The sequence below is a fragment of the Scylla paramamosain genome, chromosome 8, assembly GCF_035594125.1.
Source record: "Scylla paramamosain isolate STU-SP2022 chromosome 8, ASM3559412v1, whole genome shotgun sequence".
NCBI classification, from domain to species: domain Eukaryota; kingdom Metazoa; phylum Arthropoda; class Malacostraca; order Decapoda; family Portunidae; genus Scylla; species Scylla paramamosain.
The window spans coordinates 27,173,462-27,194,639 of record NC_087158.1 but is presented as its reverse complement, the minus strand read 5'-3'; the positions used below and the strand labels follow the sequence as shown (position 1 = coordinate 27,194,639).

The following is a 21,178-nucleotide window of genomic DNA, read 5'->3' as shown; positions in this document are numbered from 1 at the left end:
CTAAAGAAACCATTGTAATAAGTTGGTTCAAATATCTAAATGCGTTCAGTTTTGCCTCTCCCCAGTAAATCGTGTAGTGTTAGACAAAACTGCATCAAACGGGGAAGAATCCATACTTAAGAGTCCATCGTAATCAGTTTGCCTTCCCCCTCCGTGCCCACAGTGACGCTGGGAGACGTGACGGGCATCAGCCTCAACGATTACATGTGGGACACGGGGCTGGGCATAGGCTGGGTGGCGGGCCTGGCCAACCCCACCGGCGCCGTGCTCATGATCCTCCTCACCATCATCGTCGCCTTCAGTCACCGCCTCGTCCGGAAATCTGGCTACTTTGAGGTACTTTTCTTCTTCTTCTTCTTCTTCTTCTTCTTCTTCTTCTTCTTCTTCTTCTTCTTCTTCTTCTTCTTCTTCCTTTCTTGTTTCTGGTTATTTTGTTGTACTTTTCTAAACTGATTGTTTTTGGTACTAGTGGTAAAGTCTCTCTCTCTCTCTCTCTCTCTCTCTCTCTCTCTCTCTCTCTCTCTCTCTCTCTCCCACCCCCCATGACGAGTAACACACCTTTACTCGGCGCGTCTCGGCAGATCTTCTATTGGACGCACCTGCTGTCGCTTCCCTTTTGGGTGCTGCTGGTGCTGCACGGACCCAACTTCTGGAAGTGGCTCCTGCTGCCGGGCGTCGCCTTCCTGCTGGAGACCGGGCTAAGGGTGTCCCAGGTGTGCACTTCTCGCGGCCAGACCCACATCCTTGGCGGCACCACGCTGCCCTCTCGGGTGAGAAAGAGGAAAAGACTTTGTACTGAGGCGTCATGAGTGTGTGTGTGTGTGTGTGTGTGTGTGTGTGTGTGTGTGATTCACGTTTTATTGTTGGCGGTTCATAGTAAAATCCTGTACTTGGGTGTCCAATCTGCTTCACGTGTGTCCCAGTAACATATTTGGACTCATGAATGTGTACTGAGACCAGTGTCGGGTAAAGAAATGCACTTCTTTATTGGTTCCCTTGATTTGATAACCTGAGTCTGAGTCGCACTAACCCGCCCGTGCCTCGCCAGGTGGTCAAGCTGCTCATCAGGCGACCCAAGAACTTCGACTTCCAGCCCGGGGAGTACGTGTACCTGAACGTACCCTCCTTGGCGCGGTACGAGTGGCACCCCTTCACCATCTCCTCAGCCCCGGAGTTTGAAGGTCGGTCTTTGTTCATTTATTGCTGCATGTTGATGCAAATTGCTGCCATTATGAATTGTTGTGGCTCTTTCCCGCACACTCTTTCATTTGTTCCTTTGTCATCACGCGACATTCTGGTCTTGGCTCACAGATTACTTCACGGTGCACGTCCGCTCCGTGGGGGAATGGACCAGGCGGATCTACGACATGTTCAAAGAGGAGGAGAAGACGAAGGAGAAGGAGGAGAAGCCAGCCGTGCAGGAAGAGAAGGACAGCCCCGGCATGTTCAACCTGGCATATTCTTCTGACGAGGACTTGAGGGAGGGCGCCACGCACACCGTCATCCAGGTGGAGGAGCAGGACACAGGGTCGCAGAAGGGTGGCCGCTACATCAATAATTTGTTGGAGTTCAACCGTAAGATGAGCATATACTCCAGGCCCGCCGCCCTCCTCAACGTGGAGATGCAGCGCAAGCCTTCAGTCTCGCCCGCTGCAATGGAGTCGCGGTGCTCCGGCAGCTTCTTGACCCTGGAACGCAAAAAGTCTTGCAGTTTGTCGAACTTGGCGGCGCTCAAAGCAGACCTGGAAAGCTCAAGACGCGGTGACTCGGGCCAGTCCTCCCTCACGGGCAGCACCTCCAGTCTGGACTCTGTCGGCGAGAATCTCTGCTCCACGCTGGCACGGACCCGCCAGCATTGCTTCCCCAACCAGAACGCCGCCCAGAACCCGGACACGATGGCTCACCAGCTGCAACTCCACTCCGCCATCAAAAAGAAGATTGAGGTGAGCCGCTGATGAGACACGCTATTATGCTGCAGTGGTGACAGTAACAGAAGGTGTAGGAGCAGCAATAAGGCAGTCAGTGTAGTGTTAGTAAGTTTACGCTTCTCCGGGTTGGTGTTTGAGGGTGTTGCTTCGGATCACGTCGCCTCCAGTCACTCACTCTCACTTCTCATCCGTCAGGTGCACGTGGATGGGCCCTATGGCACGCCTTCCACCAGGATCTTCACGGTCACGCACGCTGTCCTCATCGGGGCGGGCATCGGGGTCACGCCCTTCGCCTCCATCCTGCAAAGTGTTATGATGAGGTGAAGATTTTACTTGTTTGTTCTTACCTAGCTAAGGTGTAAAGGATCTGACCAATACTTGTGTTATCCTGTACCAATAATTATATTTACCCAGTTTTCCTTCAGGTGATATATATTCCTTGCTTCTGCTATCTTTTTTTTTTTTTTTTAATGCTATCCTATTTCCATATTTGTATCTATAAAGCTTTTCGTTCAGTTGTAATATTCCTTGCCGCTGTCATCTTTCATTTCACTACACATTCTTACGTACTCCCCTTCGTTCACAGGTATCGTGCGGCCAAGGCTCCCTGCCCCTACTGCCAAGTGCCCAGCTGCCTCGCTCTGCCCACGACGCTAAGGAAACTCAGAAAGGCAAGTGACGCTCCCTCTCCTCCCTCCCTCTCCTTGCGCTGATCTGATCTGCACGGCGCAACAAGTAGGACAGGGTTATGCACCGCCGTCTGGCACACTTTTCACCACACCTTCAGGGGACCCCTCGCATTTTTTCACTAGTAAGAGTGTTCAAAATCAGAATCCAGCCTAGTTTCTCTCTTTCGTCACCAGGCAGCTCTTGTCTCGACTCCAGATGGCATAGAAATCTCTCCGCTGTAAGGTTTTAATGATTCAGCGCTAACTACCAGAATCTTGCGAGCCACGGCGTGCTAAAAGTTATCAGTTTTTAGTGCTGCTAGCCAGAAGCGCAACAAGTGACATTAATAAAAGGGATCATATGAAGGAGCAGGCGTGTGTATGCATGTGTGTGTGTGTGTGTGTTGGGATACGGTAATGGCGGTGGCTTAGATTCCTACATGAACTCGCACCTCGCCTTCCACAACATGACGCTTTGTTTCCCACCTCGTTGTAGTGATAACCCAGCATGACTATAAAAGGGACGTAATGATCATTGTCTTATATATTTAACTACTTGTGCGATGATTAATGCCTTGTTTTACTATTGTGGATTGTTGTTTGTTTCGTGACGAGCATAATAACCTTCGATGACTGTAAAAGTAATATAACGATCTTGATACTCACAATATCTTATTATTTATATGATGATTAGCGCGTTGGCTTTTTGTTTCCAATCACTGTTCATGTTTACTGATCTCTCCTGGAAGTCTAAACGAGTATTTAGTGCTGCTGGCCATGGCTAAGTTTCGAAACCAGGCCAACAAAGATTGGAATCCGAGTCGGTGACTTCTGAGACGGTAACTACATCCATTATGCCTTTGTTTTCCTGTTACCAGTGTTGCAGAGCATCCACATGAGTGTGTAATGATGTCTGAGGTAAAAATTGTTATCTGGGACTAATGGTGTGATGTTTATGAAAAATAATTATTGTTTTCTGTTTAACATATCATTCGCCGTGCTCTTGACTAACAAAATGTCGGATGGCGCCCCCAGCAGTCACCAGATTTAGTGAGGCAAGCAGTCTGTGACTCTCTCTTCCTTATATCATTCCTTCGACCCCTAGGGATAGGCGGCCCCAGTCTGGCCAGCCTGCCCTTGTGGTGACCAGTTCAGTGACCACCGAGTCCCAGCCCGCGAGCAGAGTTACTTTGCTCGAGACATTAATTGCATCAGGTCTTGCTGCAGGTTCGTTTACTGACGAAACACTTGTGCGATGAGAAAGCAGCGAGTTTGCACAAAGGTCGCTTGAAAAAAATATATGGAGTCCGTTTTTTATTTTAATTCACGCTCTAATAATTCAATTGCAAGTGAAGAAAACCGCAGTACAGTTTCCGTGTGGGCCCTTCCTCTTGCCAGTGAAGGTGTGTCCCGGGCTACTGGGTCTTGCTCTGAGACTAAACTGATTACCTGCACATGTTAATATAACAAAGGAAGCGTTCCCTGGTACTCAATACAGAGAATGACGTCGGGTTTTGAAAGTATAGACGCAAGCATCGTTGAGGTGTCCCGGAGCAGTTATGAGCAGAGAGAGAGAGAGAGAGAGAGAGGGGGGTAGAGAGAGAGAGAGAGAGAGAAAGAGAGACCAGTACAATACACATCTTAAGAACAGAAACCAAAACAATCACCAAAATAACAGAGACATAACAGAAATCAGGCGACACTTTCTCTGACTTCCTCGCTCCCTCGCTTCACAGGTGGACTTCGTGTGGGTGAACCGCGACCTGGGCAGCTTCGAGTGGTTCCTGGAGATGCTGGCGGCGCTGGAGGAGGAGCAGCGCGTGGTAGGGGCCGCCATGGAGACCTTCCTGAACCTGCACCTGTACAAGACTGGCGTCAACCCCCTCAGCCCCTCCCTGCCCCTGGCCTCCTCCATCAGAAGCGGCAGGCCAGACTGGGATAAGGTGAGAGGCTGTGAATAAGTCTGTTAGATAAGTGTTAATCTTTTCAGTGTATTGTTTTTGTCTTATTTTGGATATCTCTTGATTGGATTGGGTTAAGTTTATGATGCTTTTCGTAATCAAAGGGTTGAAATCATCTTTAGTTTCTCATATACTACAGTTATTACCTTTATTTTGTGTTTCAATTGTTTGTCTATTTTGTCTTTCTGTCCGTCTGTCTCTCTAACTGTCTTTCTCTTTTTCTTTATTTTTTTTTCTCTCCATCTATATACCTATCTATCTATTTATCTATATATCTATATTTATCAGTCTTTCTACCTAGCTACAATACGTAGACAAACAAAAGTACATCAAATTAAATAAACAAAAAACACACTCCAATGTAAGTGTAGGAAATATATACCCGAATGAGACTGCAAATTATAAGAGGTATTTATCATAAAGTAACGCACCCTCCCCTCCATTTGCCTCGCCTTCAGGTGTTCAGCGGCATCCGGGAGTCTCGCGTGGGTAAGGTATGCGTGTTCTACTGTGGCCCGCCCTCCCTGGTGAGCGTGCTGCGCGACAAATGCATCAAATATAAGTTTGAATTCAAGCGAGAAATGTTCTGAGGATATTTCGTGAATGGACCCAAGATCTTAACTTATTATTATATTATTATTATTATTATTATTATTATTATTATTATTATTATTATTATCATGACTAGACCAAGTAGGTACAGAATTATTGGGACAGGGTTGGTATGGCTACGTACTCCCTTTATCCCTTGTGTATGTGTGTGTGTGTGTGTGTGTGTGTGTGTGTGTGTGTGTGTGTGTGTGTGTGCGTGTGTGTGTGTGCACCTAGGCTCAATGAGGGCTTCAATGTCTATTTATTGAACACAATCCATGCTTTTTTTCTTTTTTCTTTTTTTTTATTTCATCCAGCACACTCACACATACACGTTATACATGATGAAGTGAAGTGTATTTGTGTATATATATTATAGTTTTTAATGTATTTGTATTGCATAGCATACACCACCATGTATGTATGTATTACGATATTAATGTTAATGATATCCCAGTGCTTTCATATCTGTTTAATTTCCTGGAGAGTCATGACGCAGATGATCACAAGTATTCCATTATATTTTTGTGCCCTAAGCTGTGATTCCTTGCTGTGTGACGGTGACTTGCTCAGCTCACATCATGGTTTGTCTCATGCATATTTCACTATACATTTATTTGTGTCGCCACATATATTGTAACGTTAGTATTGCCGCGCTCTGGTGTGACGAGTGCGGCCCACTCACGTGACAGGACCGCGCGAAGTATTGAAGGCGAATTGTCACTCTGTATTGCATTATTCTAAGTCACGGTGATGTTAGGAACTGAATTATTGTCATCTGAAATATCTCTGTTATTATGTCAGCAGATTTATTTAGTATTTCACTTTTTTTTTTATTTATTTATTTATCTATTTTATTCTTTTTTTTTATCATTAGGAATTCATCTTTTTTCTCTTCTTCTTCTTTCTCTAAAGGAAGCCGCTCTTTACTTCCTCGTATGTATTAGTTTGGAAAAGCGTAATGCTGTGTTTGTATGTATTTATTTATGCTACGTGTTTCTTCTCCACACACACACTGTAGTACTGAACGGCAGCAGGTGTCGTGTCCCTGAGTAAGCATCCTCTCATTTGTACATTGGACATTCATACACATTTCCAGTTACCTGAAGGAGCAATGTAAAAATATTCGCGAGGCACTCAACCGCAACACACCAGGAGGAAACACTTCGGTTCCTCTTCGGGGAAAAAAAATTACATTCATTCGTCTATCTACCTGAAACCAGTGCATGAAATCATGTGTAGACTACAACCGTGACAGCACCTGTAGCCTGCTGCTGTCCTCCCGTCGCTGCCTCCTCCTGAGTCCCGGGCGGGCGGCGCAGGCAAGGTCCCGCCTCAGGAGACGCGCCATTGTTCCTATTGCACTGAGTTGGCGTCCCCGCTACCTCTTGTACCTCGCTGGCACACGCGACTAGCGGCCCCGCCATCCTCCCTGACCACACCTCCGCTAGATTATCATTTGAAGAGGTTTTATATAGATTTGTGTTCTGATTGATAACTGTGTGTGTGTGTGTGTGTGTGTGTGTGTGTGTGTGCCGTACACGAACATGGTCAGTGATGTCACATTCTAGAAGTGCCCGAATTTCAACACATTGCTGCTTTTACACAACTTATTTATCTACATATACATGTTGTGTACATGATTCTTTTTTTTTTTTCTATGCCGACACAGGAGTTTTGTTGCTAATTTTATTGCCTTACTTTCCTGCAAGTGTAGAGAGAGAGAGCTCTAGAATAAAGAAATATTCTTTACTGTGGCTTATTTTTATTCCTTAAAGATCTACTTGGATAAAATTGAAAAATTAACAACAAAATCAAGCATGAGTGAGAGGCAGATCTTGTTGCGGAGTAAGAAAACATCATGATTTGCCTTAATTATCAAAACTAATTGTGCTAAACTCCTCCAGAAAGTTTAAGTCCCAAAAATACTTGTCTACAGTAAATCTGTTGTGGTCATGAGGTTCTACTAAAAATAAATAAATAAAATAAATAAGTAAGTAAATAAATAAATAAGTCAAGGATGACTAAAAGTATTAACACTACAAATATGCCAATTTCTATTAATGAAAACAAATTGCTTGAAGAACATAATACCTCTCCTCATTCATCACATAGCGGCAAGATTATTCCAGCGCGATGACAAGTGCCGTCACAGTTAGCCTGAAAGTAACTAAATAATCCTTACTTTATTAACCCAGTTCCCTGTTCATAAATTCCTACTTTCAATCTCCTTTCATAGTTGCATAAATCATTCTCAGTGCAGCCTTTTTCAAACCTACACCGTCATGTCCAAACAGGAGATGCAATATACTGCACATCAAGCTTGTCAAATACAGTGCTTCATTCTTCGCCTGCTTTTGCCCTTTCATTGAGAACTGGGTGAGTGAATAAGTGAACCAGCCCAGCACTCGTAGCTTACCTAATAAGACTAAGTAGATATTATGTAGGTACCAAAAACCAGAAGGCTTGAGATTTTTTTTTCCCCGGTCAGGGTTATAAGTCTGTATAAGAATAAGACAGGTTTCACAAGAACATACTGGCTGTCTGCCTTTCACCTGATAATACATTTTGGAATCAGTGGTGCGATCCCATTCCAGCTACTCTCCCCTCCCTCTCCCCCCAAAAAAATTGACGAAAAGTCCGAAATTCAACACTATATATATATATATATATATATATATATATATATATATATATATATATATATATATATATATATATATATATATATATATATATATATATATATATATATATATAAAGTACAACAAAGGAGGAGGATAGAGCCTGCTGGCTTTCCCCTGGATATACGATTAAGTAAAATATTTAAAGAGAGACAGAGAGATATAAAGTAGATAAAAGATGCTGTAGCATCGCACCACAAGCATAAACAAGACAAAAATAGGAATATATGAAAAGTTTCAATAGCGTAAAGGTAGTAGAGATGAAAGAAAAAATATTAACGTAATGATAAAAAAGGAAGATACGGGGTTGATAAAAGAAAATAATGTAGTGCCACAACACTCCGCAATGAATACATAAATGAAAGAAAAATAGGAATACATTAAACTTAATAATAAACAAATATAAAGAACATATGGTCATATACATGAAAATTACTAAAATATCAGGACCGTCCCGATGCGAAGACCAGCCGCAGTCAGTCCCTTACCTCAAGATGGCGGCGGTGGCAGAACCTCTTACTCTCCAACAAGGTATTAATTTCTCGCTTTTGCACCCTTCCTCCCCACCACCTTTGCAATCCAGACTAACCATACCATCAAATAGATAACATAGGCACCAAGTATACCCATAGATAGTTGCTAGTTAAGTGAGAATCAGCATTATTTATTCATGGTGTCTCCTCTCGTCTATCATAACATTGACCTTTCACCTTCTTACACACCTTTAATTGTGGTATTTGGCATGGTAGTTTGAGGGAGTTGTGTCTTAGGTAGAGTTTATAAGGAAGGAGTGTGTGGCAGGAGTGAAGTGAAGGAAGGTTAAGTTATTGGCGAATTTTCATTAAGTGGGCGTTTACTGGTTTTGTGAGAGTCGTACTTACCTCTTCATTCTCTCTCTCTCTCTCTCTCTCTCTCTCTCTCTCTCTCTCTCTCTCTCTCTCTCTCTCTCTCTCTCTCTCTCTCTCTCTCTCTCTCTCGTGATTATTAAATGAGGCTGATAAATACTGCATTCTTTGTATTTTCAGATGTCAAGAGAGCAGTTGAATTACTCGATAAGCTGCAGAAAAGTGAGTTGACCTCAATTTTTTGTCTGTAATATAAGTAAATCGTGATATCAAATGACTGGAATTATTATTTATGGGCTAAAGATTTGAGGCAGAATTATGCAGATTTGTCTTTGTAACCATTAAGAGTTAAGTGTTGCTTTTTTATTTTATTCATATTTTACTCTCTGCTACTTACTTTGTTTTGCATGAATTTATGACCTTGTAGACAGATATAAGAATTGATGATAAATCTTACTAATAGTGGCTCAGGACAGTAGGGTTGTGAATAGGTATATTACTTGAATGAATGGAATTGTTCATTAGGTATCACAGACATAACAGGTCATGCTGCTCTCCCACCCCAGCAGGAGAAATACCCTCAGCCAAGCTAGCGGCACTCCAGCGAGTGCTCCAGTCTGAGTTCCTGACGGCAGTGCGGGAAGTGTATGAGCACGTGTATGAGACAGTTGACATCTCCGGCTCCCCTGAGATCCGTGCCTCTGCTACTGCCAAGGTGAGCTGCATTGCTTCAAGGGGTGCTGCTGCTGCTGCTGCTGGCTGATATTATTCTCACAAGTTTTTAGAAGTATTTCAGTGTTGAAAATCCATGAGTTCATCTTTTCTCTTGAAGGCAACTGTAGCTGCCTTTGCTGCCAGTGAGGGCCATGCACACCCCAGAGTCGTGGAGCTGCCCAAGACTGACGAAGGGCTTGGCTTTAATGTCATGGGAGGACGGGAGCAGAATTCCCCCATCTACATCTCCCGGATCATCCCTGGAGGCGTGGCAGACCGTCATGGAGGACTCAAGAGAGGAGACCAGCTACTGTCAGTCAATGGAGTGGTAAGACTAACACAACAGTCTCACATTAGATGGTTTATTCTGGTAAAAACATTTATGGCACCAAGAAGCTCCTGTGACGTGACATCACTAAAAACTTGTACAACATAGAGCCAGTCATGATTTTTGGCTGTCACTTTGTAGTTGGAGTTAAGTATGCTTCCTTTTATATGGAAAGAATACCTAAATCATCAAGAAAAGGAGCTTACAAGTGTTGTTGATTTCAGAGCGTGGAGGGTGAGAACCATGAGCGAGCTGTGGAGCTGCTGAAGGCTGCCAGTGGCTCAGTGAAGTTGGTGGTACGCTACACCCCCCGAGTGCTGGAGGAAATGGAGATGCGGTTCGACAAGCAGCGGGCGTCACGTAGGCGAACTTCCCAGTTACAGTAGAGAGCCCTAGTGGAGGAGTGGCGTGGCTGGGGCTGCTCCGTGCCAGTGATGGGGGACAGCCGGCCAGGTTGAGAGTTGACAGTTGTAGCAGAATAGAGTCAACACTCAGTGTTGTCTAATAGAGTAGTGGCACCTGTCATGCTGCAGCTTTACATTCAGTGTTTATTATGCTATGCCTCACATAACTGCAATTTTTCAGTTTTTTCCTCCCCACTGTGTTTCTTTCTTTCCCATCCCAATAATACACAATTTTGAATTTAACGGTTGAAACCTTCTTCACTATCAAAATATTTTTAGTTGTAAAAGAAATTAAATTGACTAGCCCAGTACAAAAGAAGCATGTGCCAAAGCTCTGTGGCTCTGTGGTCACACGTGAACCACTTTTCCGTAGTGTTTATAGATGAAGTGCTTGATTAGTGGGACCCTCTTGCAGGAGATTAAAGTCGTGGTAGTAATGAATCCCTACAGTGAAAGGGTGAAAGATGGTGGTGTGTAGCAAATGTAAATTGTAACTTTTATCATAGAGAAAAGATTAGGAAACAAATACACATTTTTGTGGTTATAGCCATGTTTGAGGGATTAAACCCTTGTGTATTACTAATGAAAATTAGATGCATGCAGGATGATAGACATTTAAAAAACAGCCAGACGTTCAAGTGAAGTGCTTGCTGAGAAATTAATGAATGAGGTTTAACACTCCAATGATGCAATGGAGAATATGAAGGATGGAAAAAGTGGTTGGTGTATTTCAGATATAATAGAAAATTAGCTGCATCAAGAGGAATCAAGGAATTCTTAATATTAGAAGCGAGTCCCTGCACCACACTGGTGAATTTCCATGCCAGAGTGAAATGATTCGTGCTCAGTGTCAAGGTTTAGGAGTGGGTGGAAAAGTATAAAAAAAATCCCATTTTTCCTACAGTGAGGTACTAAGTTTTACCTGGGCTGTCTTGGCCTGGCATAATAATAGATTAACTTTTCTTTTAACAAGCTTTCCTGTGCTAATTGGCTCAGCATCCAACTTAAAAATGCAGATACAGAGTAAATATATAAATAGAATGTTTCCAATAATGCCCCTACACAAACAGTCACTGACTCATTTACACTTTCACTGCATTTTTCAGTTTATTCTTTCCATTATTATTTCTGTTGTGGCAGTCATCTTACGGAACTTCAAAGGAACAGGCATCAGAGTAGATTAGATTAGTGTAGACTGATTTCTACAATTTTATTTTAAGATTAATTTACATTTATTAAGCCAGCCTCTTTTAATGTTAAGAGTTTACCACACAGGTCCCAGCTCGGCTTCAGAATGTTTACCCCAGCCACCTCATAACACATAAGACCTGCAGATACCAGTAACACACAACCATACAGTGCTGTCAGTACCATACACCTTCCATGAATAGGCCTCTGATCTAATGCTCTCCCAAAACTATTTGATCTTTTCTAGGTCTTCCAATCACCCTTTCACATTCTATTTCTAGCATGTACAAGATCCTTTTAATAATTCTCTTCACTCATCAACATATGTATTTTCTCACACATCATTATAGTGGTTTTAGTTCCCAAATTGACTGAATGCTTTGTTAGTTATTGTTCACAAGCACCTCATTTCCACATCTCACTATTAACACTAATTTTTTTCATGGCAGACATAACTTTTTTTTTTCCAGACTTTATACACACTGAAAGCCTTCACTTCTTCCACCTAATGGCACAGCTCTGCACAGTGTACATTATTACAATATTAATATATATATATACTATATACATGGATAATTATACAGCACCTCCTGTTCCAGTGTTTCACAGTTCTTTGAGCATATTTACCTATTTAGTATTTTTCAATTCCTGTGTAATTATCTGCTATAAGTTGGTTTTATAATAGATGGGCAATCTGTAATCTCTTAGCCTTCTTTGGGTCTGTGTTTATTGCTGTATATTACTCACTAATATTGTTCTTTCACTGATGCCTTGTACCTTATGAATTTCTTCTAAGCAGATTGCTGCAATGGAAATGTCCCCTTCTATGTTATTCCATTTTTAGTGTCCTAACTTATAATCATCTCCCTTCTTTTCCCTTTCAAATTTTCCTCCTTGATATCTTCTCACCTCACAGGGCTTAAATTTTTCAGATGTCTTGGGGGGACAGATGGCTCAGTGGTAGAGTGCTCAGCTAGTGGCCACAATGAGTGTGAGTTTACTTCTCTCCCACATTATCCACCCACTGAGGGAGGCATCACTCTCTTACCAACCCTAATAGAGACTGTATTGTCTTTGGTTGCCTAGTATTTGGGAATTCTTTGATCACCCTTTTTTTTTTTTTACAAAATCTCTCTGTATATCTTTATTGGTAGTGTATACCTTCAGCTTCTCATGTGCATTTTCATATTTGCACAAATGGATGTTTTATTGGAATTTGTAAGAGCCCCACACAACTTGAGTGCAATTTCCAATAAGTTCTTAAGACAAACTACAATGAAATTGTTCACTCACTTATGGAGCAGTTATGTTAAAGGCACTGAGTTAATAACTTAGTTTAATCCTGTGCAAATGTGGGAACACAGAGGGAAACATAGAAGAAACCATTGTGAGGGAGGAAAGTATTAGCATATTTCAGGTATGTGATGATAGGTAGGACAGGGAGTGCAGAGATAAAGGAGGCTCTAACTGATGGGATTACTGTACTAGTATTGTTTCTAGTTACTGCATAGAGGTGGTTCCAGGGAAGCACGTATGGCTGCCACCGTATCTTAATATAATAAAACAGTACAAGTATAGATATAGGCTGCCTATGACATGTCCACTCACCAAGTCAGGGTGGACAAGACTGCTTCTGTCCCAAAAGCTGGGAGGCAGACTCTTGTCCCCACTGGGATCCCCATGTGACCGGCAAGGCAAATGAGCACAGCTGCAGACAAGGACGAGGCTTGACCTCACTCCCACATGGCCGAGCAAGGCAGCCAGGGGCTACCATCAGGCCACAGGCAAGCCATGCCGTGCAGATAATGGAATGAGAGGGGGGGAGGGAGGTGTGGCATGTCCTACACCAGTACAATGCTCGGCCCATATTAGTACATTATGAAGGTTGAAAATTTAGAATTGAGGCTAAGATAAATTGTTTGAATTGCTTGTAGTGTGAATAGGGTTGACTGAAAGCAATTAAAGTACATTGAAGCTTTGCTATGTTTATTAGAAGTGAAGGAGTGAATTTTACAATGGCAATAGTGGCCAGATACAGTACCTTCACATGGCTTGGTCATGTGGAGAAACTTTATAAGGGTGGAGTGGATGCTTGGGGTAGGAGAGGAAGATGGCCTAAGAAAGGGGACCAAAGTGTTGTATCACCAAAGAAAGAAAAGTTGAGTGTGTGGATGGGAACAAATGGAGACTGTTTTGTCATGGCCACCACAAGCAACAGGTGTCCAGGAAGATTACATTAGCTCAGATTCTGTGAAGCAACTGTCGCCAAGTTATGCAATGGTATCACAGTTATAGTTTTCAGATGTATTCATATCACTTATTCCTATTTGATGTCATATGACTGCAATTTTGCTCATATTGTACTTGAACTTTTCATATTTTCTTAGCTATTTCCCTTTTTCCATTGCTTATGCTCACATTCTCTTATCACCATTACTATTACCTTGAGGCCTTGCTCCTTACTGGGAAGCCCTCTCACCATGGATGGCCATGGTAGAAATGCTCCAGGATATCTTATCCACATATTTTCTTTGTTCATGCTGCACCACACCTTTCCACCTTCCATTCCGGCCCTGTTTATATTATGCCATTCTTTTCACACAAAAAGTGTTTTCCTTTAATTTTCATGTTGCTGATATTGAAAAAAAAATGCTAAAAACATTTGTCTCCTTTTAATACATGTCTCTTTCTTACATTGAGTAATGAGCTACTTATACTTTTTACATGTTTATTACATTCCGATTCCCTTACTAGAGTCCAGGTGTGGTATATTACATTCTCTCTCTCTTATACCATGACCTTACTCTCCATGGCATTAACTTTAAGCTTCACTCTTTATATATATATCATGCTTTCCTGTACTGCAGCCATGTTTTACCCCTTGCTGTATGATGCATCAGCTTAAATTGATGAATCAGTTCATTTCTTTGCTGTAAAGACATTATTAATGCAACATAGTGTTTTCTTTCATGATTTCTACATTGTATATTTACTCTGTCACATATCTTTCTTTTCTCTCTTCCTTTTCTAGACCTAAGTGTTCCTTTTATTGTGACAGTGCCATATGATCATACTTCCCTGGCACTAAATATTTCCTTATCTTGCTAACTAATCCCTAAGCAAAAAAAAAAAAAAAAATCCCAGTCACACATAGGGACCTATCTTTTGTGGCATTATCATACTAATGTTTCTGATATGGCATGTTTTATCATGATTGGTGAAAACTGTTATAGATGTAACTCAATAATATTGAGTTTATATCAGTACATACAAGTTCCCTGTACAGTCTTTTCCTCAGATGACTAAGTTTGTTCTTGGAGATAGCAAAATTTATAGAGTGATGATTGGTGTGTGAAGTATTGTTAACCTTGCTGGGGCATCTCCTGCATGAAGTGGCAATGTGTCGTGCATCACTTAAACCTGTCAACAAGGCATCTATAAATTAAATTAATGAAAACTATTTAGTCACAAAATATATCATCATCAGTGTTGCTCGATGAACACTTGCCGCATTGCTTATTGAGTGTGCTTCACTTCAGCTGACCTTCCACCATCATGTTGTTTGCATCTGTGTTTTTATTGTGGATATTTGTTCTTATACTAAGTGATAAATAATTTTATTTATTATATTTAATTTGTGTTTGTATGTCTGTGTGTGGGCACCTTATCTGGGTGTCCTCCCTTCATGGAGTTTGTCAGCCTGGTATATAGATGTAGATATTATGAGTTCAGTATTTAATCTGAAAGCTAGAGTAATGCATGAGTTCTTTTCTGCATACCCACAGGTGGCAGGCAGTGGAACTGAACACCTGTGGCAGCTGACAGCAGACACCAAGAGTCACCACCACACTCACACCACTGAGGCTGCTTGTGTGGCCAACCATTGGTATTGATGCTTACTGAAAATTTGTTATAGCCAGTTTGTTGACAATTTAAGGCTTTTTGCACCAAGACCCAACAGGGCATTTGTGGCTTAACACCGTCAGCCTCCCTGGATCACCATCACCTTTGTGCCCTTCCTTGTATGTTAGAAAGTTACTTATTCCATAATGTTCTTATGTAGTCATTCTGCCTTTGAAGGACAGAGTTTTTGGAGGTTTTAAAGATGAAGGTTGTATAACGTTGAGGCAAAGTTCCATTAAAGCTACACAGTATTTATCTGCCTTATGATGTTGGAGCACTTTTGTAACATTATGGAAAAGGAAGTTCATAGTTGTATCACAGAAATTTCTTTGCAAAATTGGTATTCCTCAAAATCAGATATCTTTTAATGCACCAATATTTCATAAGTGTTTGTGTCTTTGTCATTTAGAAAGCGTCATGTGTTTTGTGTGAAGTCATGGTGTTCCTGCAGGTAGTAAGCACATTTATCACATTTTAATATATATTATCTGTTCCCTCTCCTAAGCTTGCTGCTTCCCTTGCTCCTTAATTTAAGAGGTCATCCTGGCATCAAGAATTATTCAAATTGGAATATTTTTATGTAGTCTTTGTTCAAGATCATAATGCTGTTGATGGAGGGGTTCTTCTGTAGAAACATTCCAGTCGTAATTCTCTATTTCCCTGGCCACACAATATGGGTTGTTTTCCATACAGCAAGTGCTGCTAAGCTGAAATCTCATTCATAATAGCATGTCCATTTCAGTTAAAATATATATATATATATATATATATATATATATATATATATATATATATATATATATATATATATATATATATATATATATATATATATATATATATATATATATATATATAATTTGTATATTTTCATACATTATTTCATAAATCACCTATCTCTGTAAAAAAAAATATTATATTTCATTGCATATACTTACATGGCAGTCTGTGTTCAATATTTTTAAGTGGTAGTATTTTATGTTTTAGATTTAATTTGATGTCTATCATTGAAAGCTGTCAGATGTCACTGTGGATTCAGCATGATACATCACCAGCAGGATGTGTGTTGAGAATGGTGTGGAGGATGTTGCTTTGAGTGCAAAACCATAAATTACTATTTGCTGTGACAAGCAGCTTTGATTACATGCAACACACCCCACCATAGCTGAAGGTTTGGGTGCTTGCTTTCTAAACCACTGCACATCACTTGAAATAGTAGAGATCTGTGAAGCTCAGCTTGCAGGATTCTGTGATGAAACTGAAAATATTGTTACTGCTGATGCTTTGCTGTGCCAAACCTATTCAGTGTTCACTCATTCATTCCAAGGAGCCAGAGATATTGCATTCATTGATTTATGGCTAATTAAAGTTATCCAACTCAAAGCTTTGACCATTGTACAGATTTGGACGTGTCATGCAGACAGTATTTGTTTGTTTTCTTGGTTGTTAATGGTGATTGGTGGAGTAAAGGTCACTATTTCCTAAATTCCCTCAGTTGAGAGCTACCTAGCATACATGAAGTCGTTTACTATTGTTTTGATTATGTACGTTTTATTACATTATATTATTGTAAAGGAAATAATGACCTGCTTATCACTTTACTTTGCTGGGAATGTGTTAATGCCGGACTGACAAGGGTGCCACTAGTCATGATTGTGCTCATAGCCTTGGATGATTTGAAAGTGTGATTATATATTGTTATATTAGCATATTTTCCACTATTTATATATCTATTTAGTATGAGGGAAGGTGAGGAAGGTAAAGTGCTTTTCATTATTATAGTATGCATAGCATACACACTGTACCATTTTAATCCCTATACTACAAACTATGACGGCATTTATGATGTACAGTAATGCGAGTTTTGCATACAGGCCATGTTAATGAATTCAGGTACAGCCAGTGGGAGTCATTTCAGAGAGTACTGTAGAGAACTTGTGTGATTACCAAGTATGGGAGGTAATTTGTATTTAGACAATTACAGTTCGGTTTATTTTAGAAGCATAGGTAGTCTTTTTATCATCATGCAGTAACCTGTTCCTTTGGTCTTGATATCCACAGTAGTACAGGAGTAGCATCTTGGTTAAATCTTTGTGTCACTCTTAGATGACCTGAGTGAGTTGGGTGGGTGGTGGAGGCCTTGTGAGGGGTAGCTGGTAGTAAGGATCAGTGCTGGAGGCTTTATCCCTTACCTCTTGTGACTTAATCATCTTTATTATGTATGGTCATTGTTTATGAACACAGTAGCTACAGGTTAGGTAACATATTTACACATGTATACATATAGTGTATAGTGTTTATATTACTGTAGATCATGTGATTATGTAATGTACCCTGTTGATATATAGTTGGCCACACTCCTGCGAGGTCCACTTAGCTAGCATTCAATGCTGGCTGAGATGCCAACTCAAAAACACTAGTAGTGAGCTTCACTCTACACATTGGTGGTAGGTAGAGATAAAGAGGGTGAGTTGAGCGAGGCAGCATGGGTTTCCCTACCACTAATGAATGGATCGAGTGAAGCTCACTAGTGTTTCAGAGTTCCTATCATGGCCAGCATTGGCATTGCGAAGTGGACCTACGTTTATTTATTTTCTCCCTTTGTAAATGTTTCCTTTTATAAAATGTTTTATTACCCTTAAATGAACTGAATCAATGACAATGACAAGATCTGGGTATCTCAGTACAACTTACCTGATTCTGATTTGTGCCATATAGGGAATGGTCTCGTTATGAAGGGGCAGAGGTAAACCAGTGTGGTGGTGCATAGCCAGGTGTGCTGTACCTGAAATGCTGAGGTGTAGCAATTTTTTTTTTTTTACAAGAATCTCCTTTGAGATTGGTAGTGTGTTTGGCATGTGCCACCATATGAAAGTGCCAGACTGGTTGGTATATATATAATTTGTCTTGCCATTAACTATTTGCCAGTTTAAAACTAAAGTTGATCAGGGCATTAGATGAGACAGTGAAGAGAGCACGTACGTGGAAAACCAGTAGAATAAATTACAGTACAAACTTCGGTACCTCGAAAAGGCTCCGGAGAAAAACCAGAATTCGAGTTCAAGAAAATATTTATTAAAAAAAAGAAAAAAAAAAAATTAAAAAGTCGGAGTCTCTCGAACTCTTACGAACAAACAGCTTATTAACCAGCAACAGCCAGCCCACAAGTCTTATTATATTGGTTCAGAAAGCAGCGTCATCCACGCGTGGGAATGGAGAGCTGCCGACTGTTGGTCTGGTGATGGGTGTCCAGTTCTTCCTGTTATCTGCAGCAACAAGGGTAACGAGACGGCGACGGCAGCAGCAGTGTTGAACGGATAAGCGAGAAACGTCGTGGTACGCCGATTGTAGACACGACGCTACGCCAAATGTAGACACTCTCAGGAACAGTCTGCCGAGTCATCTAATATTAGCGAAAGTATAAATCAACGAAGGGAAATGCAGCATCAGCCAAGAGGAAGTGGGAGCTTATTTCAATATTAACAGGAGAAATTAAAGCAACTAAAGAACATCAAGGCGTTTGAAAGTTTACTATGGTATTATACCACTAATACTTAACATTCCCCGTGCTTCGTTTAGGTTAGCGAATCGATACGTCAACGAAACGAGTTAAGGGGACTGGTCTGAAACTTACACGAACCCTGTAACAGAAACGTCTCCGCACTGCGATGTGTGGTACATGTAATGTACAGAGCCTTAATAAAGATTACCTACTATGACAAGTTTTAATTTCCTACCCACACAAATCTTAAACTGCGATACGCCTCCTCATGCTCTGCTGGAGACCACGCTGCCCAACTCATGCCCACCCTGAGACAGGACACGTTTAAACCTCTGCACTTAGGAATTCAAGGTTTAAAGTACCTATAAAACCTTGGAGATGACATTCACGATCATCGCTTTTAATATCCTCACAATCCTGAAGCACACCTCATGCCCCGCTGAACACGTTCTGGACTGAATTGCTCCCGTCCGCCCCACGCACACTTAACCCTCCTTCTTTTCTTTCTTTCTTTCTTTCTTTTACATATTACATAACTTCAATTATGACTCCCGAATCTATGACAATATGCACTTAATTGGATGCAAGAATGTTAAGTACTTTCACACTACAATGAAACCCCCGAGTCAGTCGTTCCTGGCTCTCTCCTCAGCACCGTCCCTTCCCCACTTAATGTCTGCTTGTAACCCTACCCTACATAATGATCATCCGTTATAAAATAGTTCCAATCTTGCCCCTTTTAATTCATCTTAAGGTTTATCGCTTTAATTTTGCTCGATCTTCCCCCTGAACCCCTCCGGAAATCATTACTTTTCATCCCCTATCCTCTTCATTTACACCAGCAGAAAGTTCATGAGTAATCAAAGAACACTTACGCATTACATGAAGCCGTGACCGGATACTATATAACTGATACAAGTAAACGGAAGTCCAAGGTGTATTAGGTCTACACTCCGTGCAGTATCACTCCCAGGGTAACTTCTACACGCATGTAGTAATTTCAGAGCTTTCGTTCCTGCGTAAATGTAAACAATACCTCCTGACAGTCGAAGGGATGGTTGCACTCAGCGAACTGAGTGAAACCACACCTATGCACATCTACGTTCGTCCAAATAATTTTTGATCAACCTACGGTAAGTTTTGATGGCTCTACTTACGATGCATACCGCTTCCACTCTAGGTTTGGTAAACGTGAATTCCTAAGTTCAAAGTGACTGACGGTCATGGGAACTGATACACAGAACACATCAGGGCGTATAAACATTAAGTGAATATTTAACGTTTTCTTTAATAATAAAAGCCTTCCACTGGGGCATACTCTCCCGAATACCTACTTACCACCACCATGATTCAGTAGTTACCTACTCCCGGACACCTAGTCACTAAACCTCCATGATTTGGTAGCTACTTACTCCACGTGTTATCTGCGGCGGGCGAGGCACAGTGGCGGCTGAGGCACAAGCACCCAACGTAGATGACGATGCCCTTCACTGATCCGATATACAAAAAAAAAAAAACACTACTTACATCCGTTAGTTTTGCTGCACAATCTGATTAAAACGTATTACGTCACTCCAATTAGCGACCAAAATTATAGGTACGTAAACACTTACCTCACCCTCTTACCAGCACGCCGTGAAACACAGCCGTCACACATTCCATCGATGCGAACCCCGAATATCATCACCCCTTCCCAACCGTGGAGCCCACATCACCTCAACACTCGTGCCGCACGCAAAAACCTGAAGAAAGTCGGAACAATGAACACAGACCAGATACCTTCCCCCCCCATGTTATTTCCTAACTTTTCACACCTAAAAACCCACATCCCAAGCGCCACCCGACCTCAAGACTTAGATGAAAGACTACATTTCAGCTCCGTTGACGGTTCTCGTGGTACTGCGACGGCATGGTCCGACCTGTCTTCCTCCTCGCCTCCTTTCGCCACTCTATCCCCCTCCTCACCCTCCCATTCATTTAACACTTCTCAATGACCATCGTTTCTGCTATTTCTCCTATTTCTATATGTAATCAGCTTGTTTTAATTAACCTTTTCCCGCCCTCACACCGTATTTTTACTTTTCCTTAATTTGTTCATAAGCACGCATTTCCTTTACTTTGTTGCTCTTTTATGGATAAAAACGGTAGCATGAGCTAATGTTCTCATGGGAAGGTAAACAGGTAAGAACGCTCCAGGTCCCCCTCACCGCAGTGAGTACTAGCCCCTCAGAGGGGGGGGTGTCACAGTGGCCAGCTGCTCATTGTTGCCTGGTTCAGCTATACTCTATTCCAGTACGCCATTGATTGACGCCTAAGCAGCCTTTGTAACGCGTCTCGTGACTAGCTGCATTCTTCCCTCACTCACTCACAGTTCCCCTGCAACTAACGTTTAACTCAACGGTGTGTTTCTTTGTTCGTTAACTTATCTCTTGTTCAAGGTAACTTTTTGTTGGTACCATTTG

The 21,178-nt window shown here is 41.5% G+C and overlaps 2 protein-coding genes and 1 long non-coding RNA gene across 9 annotated transcripts in view; 2 read left to right on the top strand and 1 right to left on the bottom strand.

Annotated features, from left to right (window-relative positions):
* The window catches only part of LOC135103072 (NADPH oxidase 5-like), a 67,055-nt gene extending 60,155 nt beyond the window's left edge, over positions 1–6,900 (top strand). For all 4 annotated transcript variants that reach the window (XM_064009032.1, XM_064009029.1, XM_064009030.1 and 1 more), the window contains 8 exons: positions 164–336; positions 582–770; positions 1,049–1,181; positions 1,312–1,943; positions 2,124–2,248; positions 2,515–2,599; positions 4,333–4,539; positions 5,016–6,900. In XM_064009032.1, the coding sequence (XP_063865102.1) occupies positions 164–336; positions 582–770; positions 1,049–1,181; positions 1,312–1,943; positions 2,124–2,248; positions 2,515–2,599; positions 4,333–4,539; positions 5,016–5,147 (1,676 nt within the window). In that variant the 3' untranslated portion in view covers positions 5,148–6,900. The remainder of the gene's footprint in view (positions 1–163; positions 337–581; positions 771–1,048; positions 1,182–1,311; positions 1,944–2,123; positions 2,249–2,514; positions 2,600–4,332; positions 4,540–5,015) is intronic.
* A 1,369-nt stretch (positions 6,901–8,269) lies between these two features.
* Positions 8,270–18,930, top strand: LOC135103069 (protein lin-7 homolog C-like). Of its 4 annotated transcripts, none has more exons than XR_010269916.1 (7): positions 8,270–8,363; positions 8,858–8,899; positions 9,244–9,392; positions 9,510–9,719; positions 9,944–10,172; positions 12,244–12,302; positions 15,097–18,930. XR_010269916.1 is itself a non-coding variant. In XM_064009027.1 (7 exons), exons 1-6 carry the CDS (start codon positions 8,327–8,329, stop codon positions 12,273–12,275), a joined length of 606 nt encoding a protein of 201 aa, XP_063865097.1. In that variant the 5' UTR covers positions 8,271–8,326; the 3' UTR covers positions 12,276–12,302; positions 15,097–18,930. The 4 variants fall into 4 exon arrangements, 2 of the variants coding, with proteins under 2 accessions (XP_063865097.1, XP_063865098.1); XM_064009027.1 differs by having other exon boundaries at positions 8,271–8,363; positions 9,944–10,079; XR_010269915.1 differs by lacking the exon at positions 12,244–12,302.
* On the bottom strand, positions 18,268–20,681 carry LOC135103070 (uncharacterized). Its single transcript, XR_010269917.1, has 3 exons — positions 20,562–20,681; positions 20,330–20,458; positions 18,268–18,605 (listed from the first exon to the last, which is right to left on the bottom strand). It is a non-coding gene; the product is annotated as an uncharacterized LOC135103070 (long non-coding RNA).
* Between the last annotated feature and the right edge of the window lie 497 nt (positions 20,682–21,178).